Raw genomic sequence first — 8,398 nt, 5'->3', positions numbered from 1 at the left:
AGTTGAAAAGAAATTACCACTTCTGAAGTATCCATACTCAGTATACACAATAAACGAATGAACTATGGCCTATGGTGGGATGGGCGGCATTCTAAGATGCACTACAAGCCCTTGCGAACACAAATGCCTCCATTTTCAACAAAAAATAAAGAACAGAGACACTGAGAACAAATACAACCAAACGACAGCAGAGAAGGCTTTTAGCATTAATGCTATACACACCATTCTTTCAGACACATATAGACAAACACGCTATATTTTACAAAAAGAGACCCAGTAATTGTTATACACCTCCCTCCTCCTCATGCTTCTGGTTAAACTATGCTGCTTCACAAAGGCAAATTCTGTACTTCGCACTGTGATCATTTTGCAGATGCTTCACCATGACCTAGTATTATGCAACCCCTAATTCTCATATTTGAATTGTTCCCTGAACTGAAACCTCCCTTGCACTCACTAAGATTCACCAGAAGCTGCTGTAGATTTGATAACTGTAAACTAATTTCAGTTAAGCATAAAGAGAATATACAGTCTCAGAAGCAAGCAAGATGAAGTCAAACATGAAGGCAGACCTACAAAGGAATATTTGATCAACTTCAATGACTTTCGATGACCTTTTAAGTTCTTACAAAGTGAAGCATGGAGTCCACCACACATGCATGAAACCCATGACAAGACCAACGTAAGATTTAAAGGACCTCAAACATCACAGTGAACTTGGCTCTCATCTAAGAAATGGCCAAAATACCTTCAAAATCTCGGAAGACTAGCGTACTCAATTAAGCATACGCAGAAATTATGCTTATCCTTATCACTCAGCCACAGTTTAACGACATTAAATTACAAGCTACTTGAACTATTCAGAATTTAAAAATCTTGGAAAACATAATAAAAAATATGTACCTGGATGAATCATTGCTCTCACGAAACTTCTCATCTTAGTGTTGCTGACTCTGGCTTTGAGGACCTGCCAATTTTCTTGCAAAAAAAATTGGAAGACTTGATCACTGGCTTCCTTTCTTGGGGCAAGGATTCTTGACGCATTGGCATTTCACACCGAACATTCATATAATGTGGCCTGCCTTCCTCAGAATAGATGTGTCTCAAGTCCCTCAGATACTTGAGCAATTTGAGGGCACCTTCCTTGCCATTTTTATTTCCAGTAACAGAGACCGTAACAAGAGAAGGGATTATACCCTCCCTTAAGACCAAGTCACAATGACCAGTATCATGAGAGCACAAAGAAAGGAGTACGGCCACAGCATGTTCTTGGTTTTCTGTACAGCTATCTTCAAGCAGCTCAGCCACAGAACTTATGCAACCTGAGGTCTCAGCAATTTGAGCCCTGCCTACTTCAGTGAAAACAAGATTGTGCAAAATTCCTATAATATCTCCAGCAAGTTTTGCATCACTCAGAAGTGGAGCCAGTTTGGAGATGCATCTTGAAGCTATCAAATAAGATTGGGCTTCACTAAGAGGGGACAGATTATACAGGACTTTAATTGCGGATGCCAAACATTCGCCAGTCTGAGATTCAAAAATTTTGACAACAGAAGGAACTACCTTAGATGCAATCAATTGGGACTTCCAATAGTTGTCATCAGATAAAATTTGCAGGATAGATAAAACTTCTTGTACAACTCCAGAATCCAGAAGAAGGACAAGGACGTCACATACATCATTTGACAAGAATGGCACCTTGGTTCTGCAAGGTCAGGAAAAAGATCATAATTAAGTAGAAAGACCACAGAGCTACATCAAATGCCAACAACATTAAGATACTAAAATATCTCCTATGTCTACTTGATCCACAGCATGTGAAGAAATCAACCAGCATTTGTCAGTCAACCAAAGCCACCATAATCCTACCCTTTAGGCACGACCAACAAAGTTGGTACTTGGTACAATAAACTGTTAATAAGTGCGTAGTAGTCATAGGTGAAATACAGGAATTTACCTGCTTTTCTTCACAAAAGAAAAAAGCACCTGTGCTCCTATACATTGCGACTTTAGATCAGACAGTTCAGATGCACTTTTTATGAAACTCAACAAGGCTTCAAGGTAACCATTATGTAACATGGAGTTACAAACATCATGATGTTCCTCCAGTAAAAATTTAATATCTGCTGCAGCTTTGTGTTGAGAGTCCAATGGTGGGGAAGACAGCTTGATTAGAAGTCCATGCCTGTGACTTCCTAAAGATGATGACTTGAATGAATTGTAGTTCAAAGTAGTAAAGCTCAAGTTGGATGATGAATCTGAACAGAAACTGCTGCATGAAGAGCCAATTGATATGTGGCTGAGATCAACTTCATCAGTGGGTCTTGAGGTCTTCTTCTTTGCTAGAAAGTTTGGCATTTCCAAGGAAATGTCTATACTAGAAGCTGAGCTTGAGCAGGACCCATCCCAATGGCATGATGTAGAGGGTGTCAGTCTTATCCTTTCCTCTTCCTTAGGGATCCCATGTTTAACATACCAACTAGAGATTAAGTCTTTCAGACAATCATTTGGAGTCACTGAAAGATGAGGCAACTTCCTCCCTGTCTTCGGACATATGTCATGGCCCTCAGCGAACCACTTTTGTATCCATGCTCTTTCATACGTTTGACCAGAAGCAATGACTACAGGATCATGCATAATTTCTAAAGAAAGTGGACATCTAAATTTATCAGGAGCTGGGGGCATGCATTGGACATGATTCTTAAACTCTTCGCAGGAGACTGCATGAAAGGTACCATCTCCTTTGTATCTACACCTATCATATAAACAATCGCAGGTGGTGGACAACTCTTTACTTTGATCATCAGCACTTTCTTGGTGCTGATCTTTCACAAACCTTCCATGCTTCTTCAATAGGTGTAAGAGAAAAAGTATAATGTTCTCCTTCTTCTGGTCACTACCACGGTATTTATCGAGGAGCTTCTTAAGACATCTTCTCTCTATTAATCTTGCCTTAGGAGACAGAATGTGCAATTTGAGAGCAGCAGTTTGAAACACTTCCATCTCAGAAATTTCTGTTGCATTACTTGTAGATGTATCCTGCAGAAGCACTGCTACAATTGCCTTGCCAGCCTCCTCTTCTGACAGTTCTAACATAAACTTCACCTCCTTGAGATCATTTACAATTTCAGATATCTGCAAACAAATGTGATTCGTAACATTAATCTTCACCACCTTAAGATCATTTAGAATTTCATATATCTGCAAAAAATGTGACTCATAACATAACTCTACCAACAGTAACAAGTGAAATAAATGGTGAATTTCCCAGCTAAATATAAGCTATGCGCTACACAGATATTACAATTTTATTGGGGAAAAAATATAGCTAATAAGAACTATATTCCCGAAAAATGCACTCACCCAAGAGAGAGCAAACCACTATGTGGACTGAGAGAGCTACCAAGCCTCAGTGTAAAGATTAATTTGCAAAAACCACTATGTGGACTGAGAGAGCTACCAAGCCTCAGTGTAGAGATTAATTTGCAACAAACAACAAAAGATAGTTCAAAAAGTAACTGATAAATATATATCTATATGTATACCTGGACTAGATGGATAGGGTAAAGGGGAGCAACTTCGGCCTCTTCGTGGTAGTTCAAAATGTCTGGTCATGTTTTTAACATTCAATTTTTTAATTTATTTTTGAAATTGTAACCAAGTTCATGATGCAATTTTACTTGTTCACATCTAAATACACATCAAGTCTTATATCAGATCCAATAGATAAGATTTTATAGTTTATGAAATTTCAGAAGTTTTAGATGGTCAAGCTTTCATCTTTAATATTGAACCATATTTAAATGGAAAACCAGTCCAAGAGTTGGATCACCATATTTTAAATTATAAAGATAAAATATATAATGTTAGTATTTTTGGAAAAAAAACTGAAAACTGTGTTTGTACGCCACGTGTGTGTGTGTGCATATATATATACATATGTAGTTAGTTAGTTAATTAGTTAGTGTAGCCATCAAAAAACCTATTTAAGTCTGCTGGTCGGTCCCATATGATGTCTCATGGGTAAGCCCCCCTGAACCATTATTTTTGCATGTCTCTGAAAGGAAAAAAGATGCATCATCAAATCAGCTTGTGAATAGAACCGTCATCCAAGATGTTCAGAGAATCAGCTGATTTAGATTAGAAGGGGAATTATTTTTCATAATCAAATCAAGTTAAGATTTATATTTTTTAACTAAAAATCAGAAAGAAGAAAGGAAAGAAAAATAAAGAAAACAAAAATATAAAAGATAAAAAAGAATGCCACTTGTCTCCACTAATTACAGTGCATCAAATTGAAAAGGTTCTACTTCAATTCCAATCAGCCTACTTAAGCTGATTGATACCAATTATGACTGCAAAACTTAGCTTTGACTATCAATGTTCATCAAGTAAATGCATCATCCCAATGATCAAATATTTGTAATAAACATAACCATCCAAGACCATAATCATACAATGGAGATGGGTCAAGTCAACAACCTGAGAGGCTAAGCCAATAGGAACCATATTCTGAACTTGAACCAGATGTCGACAGAGAGACATCCGTATAATTTCACATCTTCTCTTGATTGATTCCCCTGTTATAGCCTGCCAAAATTTGTAGAACATAAGACATACTTGTATGCATATGACTGTTCATAAAGTGATATCTCGCGAGAAGAACGACTAGGCCACTCCAAAACTACATGTTAGTATATGTGGAACGGATCAAGAAAATGATCTATCTCTTATTTGGGAGCAGGTGATTTGGGTGTGAATGGATGGCAAACTTAAATGTAGCTTAGGTGCAAAGGCATTGATAGAGGGGGGTTCCTCCTAACAGTAGGAGGGGATAGATATTTTTTCAGTTTTTATGTTCTTTCCTGGAAATAGGCACATGGTTTTCATTTAAATTCCAACCTGTTATGTTAAAGTTTTCATTTCACACGGCCGCAGCCTAATAAAAGTAACTTTTCCACATCTAGAGAAAAAAAAAACAATAAATTTACCATATACAACTTGCTTGATTCAGAACAATATTGAATAAGTGATTTGGCCTTCTCAATTTCGAGGTTTAAAGAGCACAAGCTCTGTATTCCAGACATGAATCCGGGCCTTGCAGATTCCAGTCTTGGAAGAACCAGGATGACCCTGTCCACAATTCTTTTTAGTTCCCCACACATAATCCCGTGCACCTGCCATGCACAGGAAAGTCAATTTCTACAGCCATAGATGTAAAACAGAAACCAAGAAAGTGATACTCCTCTCAACCAAGTCATGAGCAGAGTTGACATCTCATAAATTCTACATAGAGCAGAAAAAGGAAACAATTCCAGTTGCTAAATGTAGACTAAACTGATATTTGGCTGATGTTCCACAGGTATATCCATGGTCTCAGAACCTACCTAAAGATGGAAAAAGCTTATTGGAAAATAATGCTCTTAAAAATGGATGGTGCTCTAGTACACAAGCGAGATAAAGTTTGAATCACCCTCTGCTTGCCTTCTATGTCTGTAGTTCTATCACCATAAGAAGATCAATCAAGGAAAATGACTAATTACATGTAAAAATGAAACAACATAAAGGGATGGTCTATGGATGCAAGAAAAGGCGGTTAAGTTAAATAATCCATGAGTCAAGCTTAATGGCAACTTCAAATTTACTTTACACTTACATTCTGTTCAACTTTTTACCTTTGGGCGATAAGTACGTGTATCATTATCTTCCATAGGAGAATTGCTCAGTCAACAGAGAATTGTTCTTTCACTTACACTAGAACAGAATCTAAAGATCCATAATCAGATGACCTGTCAATGGAATGGCATGCATTTGACACAAAAGTGAGTTAAAGCACTCAAACTGCACGAAGAATACTTCACAAAAACATGAATTGAAATAAAAATATCAGGAATTTACTCACAACATTATGTAAAACAGATAAATGTTTAAAGCTAAACAATTTCATCAATGATGTTGAATGTGCCATCTTGTGTCACAGACGTTATGTATACAGCTGTTAGCATGCTAATCATGGATATTTTAAGGCATCACAGGAATTTATGACTGAAACAAGGCCTCTTACCAGACCCAAGACACGAACAGAAGAGTGAACCATGAAAACAACTAGTCCGTAGGAACAGCAAATCAATGGTTAAAACTATTTGTCTTCCTTTAACTGCCGTTCGAGTACAGGATTAGGTGGAGGAAGAGATTTATCCTTCATAAATGAGGCATTAACTGCCATTTGGTCTGAAGATTCGCAAGTGTAAAGAAGACTTATCTAGACTAGTGGACAAATAAAGTGAGATCCAGTTTCTATAATCTTTCAGTAACTTGCAGTCCGTCACAAGGATGTTTATGGAAGCAGCTAGGACCGTACTAACAAAAAATGTAACATGGAATAATTGCAGTCAATTACAAGGAAGCTAGGACAGTACTAACAACAAATAGAGGATTCCTTCAACGATAATTCAGAAAAAGATTGTTTGAAGTGAAGATGAGGTCGCCACCTGTTTCACCTTAAAGGGTTGCCTGGTCATGGGAGCCCCTCATCTGGGTTGTCATTTGCTTTCACAAAAAAATGGTGATTGAAAGGAAAAAAAGAACGATCAACCATTCTTCCGTAATTCTGTTAGTTACTGTTGGAATGGAATACCGGCTAAATGTGTCATCCAAGCCTGTGCAAAATATTTTCTGTTGGGGGCCCTGTTGGCTGTTATCGAATCTTCTGGCAGAAAAAAACGAAATTCAAATGGTTTCATGCCGTGGACACGAAGCACGTGGAATTACTGTTTCAGTGAGAGGCATACAGAACAAGGAAGGAGTTCTATTTACTGTTTCGCTGTGAAGCATAGAGAACAACGAGGGAGTTAAAAGTTCAGAAATATGCTTCGTGCAAAGACATCAACTACTACTTAATGTTCTTCGCACGCCACAGAAACACAAAGAAATGCACAAAGGTAGCGTCTGAGAGGTCCAACGCAATAGGTTACGGTAATAGGGTATTTGGTTTTATTGGTCTGTTGTTGCCATGAAGACAAGCAGGCAGCACGAAGAAAAGAAGCAAAGCAGCTTTACCTTGGAGGACGACGGGTGGGGAAGACAAGCAGCTGGAATTGCCGGAGCAGAATTGTTAGTGGCCGGTATCGTAGATGCTTATCATGCATCCTCCCCGCAAGGAAGATGGAGCTCCACGAAGGCAGGGTAAAAAAGGAATTACGGCCGATGGAGGCACTTCAATTGAGCAGTCATCACCGGAGCAGAAGCAAGCCAAAACTGGCAGGGAAATGGTGCCTGCAGCGTGCATGAGAAGGGTTGTCGCATCAGGACCGCAAACAGACCAACACCCGCCCCTTTTAAGAAAGTCAACGGCTTGCGCAGAAGGGGAGGGGAGAAGCCATGGGGACTGTCTGAAAGATACGGAGACGGAAAAAAGATGGCAGAGGATCGATGCGGGGGAAGCCAAAGATAAAGGAAAAACCGAGAACTAACTTCCCCTCACCAGCCACCAACAGCAGAAAGCCGCCTTGTTATACTGTCTTTCTCCCTCCGCCTCTTTTTTACATGAAGTTTCGCGATTGTGCTTGCGGACCCTCCACCAGGACGCATGCCCATCCCTCGTCGAACGGGTTGAGCAGACGGAGTCAACCGCCACCGGCGACCATGTATATTCTCCTATTTCTTTCTTTTTTTTAATCTTTTTGACTCGGTTGTTCGGTTTGCTTGACTTGTAGGCGGTAGGCCCCGCGCCTTCCTTCTCAACAGGCACGCACATAACATAAACATAAACATAAACAGAGGCCGGGATGCCCCTGTCCACTTCAGGCTTCAGAGTCCCTGTCTTCCCTTCCCGGCGACCACAGACATTCAATGTAACAAAGAAGCAATACTTAAACAAAGACAGAGATTTCATCAATGTCGAGACGCCAGCCTCGCTCAAGCAGATGAAGGCGTCATGATAGCTCCATGGCGCCGCTGACCGTCGTCTGTCAAAAATGACCCACTTTTCCGTTGGTTGTTCGTCGCTCCTCAGCTTGGTTCCTATGCCACTGTAAACGAATCCTGCCAACGTTCCCTTCTTCTCGTATAAGTTAAGATGCTGACGTCCGGGGTGGGTGGGAAAGTGGGACGACGAATTTCTCCATCCCCCATTCCCGTTCGCTTTTTACTTTTTCCTAACTTTGTCTTTCCCCCCCTTGGAAAGAGAGCTCGGGGAGGGTTTAAAATGTGTTCCGGTGACGTCCCTAATCAAATCAAATCAAATCAAATTAGGTCTATGAGAAACCCGAGCTTTAACGAAAACGACATTTTTAAAATGAGTTCCTTTGTTCAGAAAACATAGTTTCGATCTTATCGTCAATCTTTACACAAATCCGTGTTTCCAAAACTTGGTTCTGTTTTGAGCAAAACTATTATT

General features: G+C 39.6%; 1 protein-coding gene across 3 annotated transcripts; it reads right to left on the bottom strand.

Moving 5' to 3' along the window:
• Positions 1–8,024, bottom strand: LOC116248094 (U-box domain-containing protein 7-like). Of its 3 annotated transcripts, XM_031620695.2 has the most exons (8): positions 7,484–8,024; positions 7,060–7,275; positions 5,676–5,789; positions 4,992–5,177; positions 4,483–4,590; positions 1,958–3,135; positions 904–1,705; positions 1–491 (listed from the first exon to the last, which is right to left on the bottom strand). In XM_031620695.2, the coding sequence occupies exons 3-7, from the start codon at positions 5,709–5,711 to the stop codon at positions 934–936; spliced, it is 2,280 nt and encodes a 759-aa protein (XP_031476555.1). In that variant the 5' UTR covers positions 5,712–5,789; positions 7,060–7,275; positions 7,484–8,024; the 3' UTR covers positions 1–491; positions 904–933. The 3 variants fall into 3 exon arrangements, with proteins under 3 accessions (XP_031476555.1, XP_031476554.1, XP_031476556.1); XM_031620694.2 differs by having other exon boundaries at positions 7,060–8,024; XM_031620696.2 differs by having other exon boundaries at positions 1–476; positions 7,060–8,024.
• Positions 8,025–8,398: the final 374 nt, after the last annotated feature.

This window comes from Nymphaea colorata, chromosome 2 (assembly GCF_008831285.2).
Source record: "Nymphaea colorata isolate Beijing-Zhang1983 chromosome 2, ASM883128v2, whole genome shotgun sequence".
Taxonomy (NCBI): domain Eukaryota; kingdom Viridiplantae; phylum Streptophyta; class Magnoliopsida; order Nymphaeales; family Nymphaeaceae; genus Nymphaea; species Nymphaea colorata.
This window is presented reverse-complemented; position numbering and strand designations above follow the sequence as displayed.

Excerpts from the sequence above, each read along its gene's own strand:
- LOC116248094 (XM_031620694.2), bottom strand. The coding sequence starts at position 5,711 with ATGGAAGATAATGATACACGTACTTATCGCCCAAAG. Across the intron at positions 5,178-5,675 it reads CACGTACTTATCGCCCAAAG|GTGCACGGGATTATGTGTGG; the intron begins GTAAAAAGTTGA and ends TGTGCATGGCAG. Across the intron at positions 1,706-1,957 it reads TCTTTTGTGAAGAAAAGCAG|AACCAAGGTGCCATTCTTGT; the intron begins GTAAATTCCTGT and ends CTGACCTTGCAG.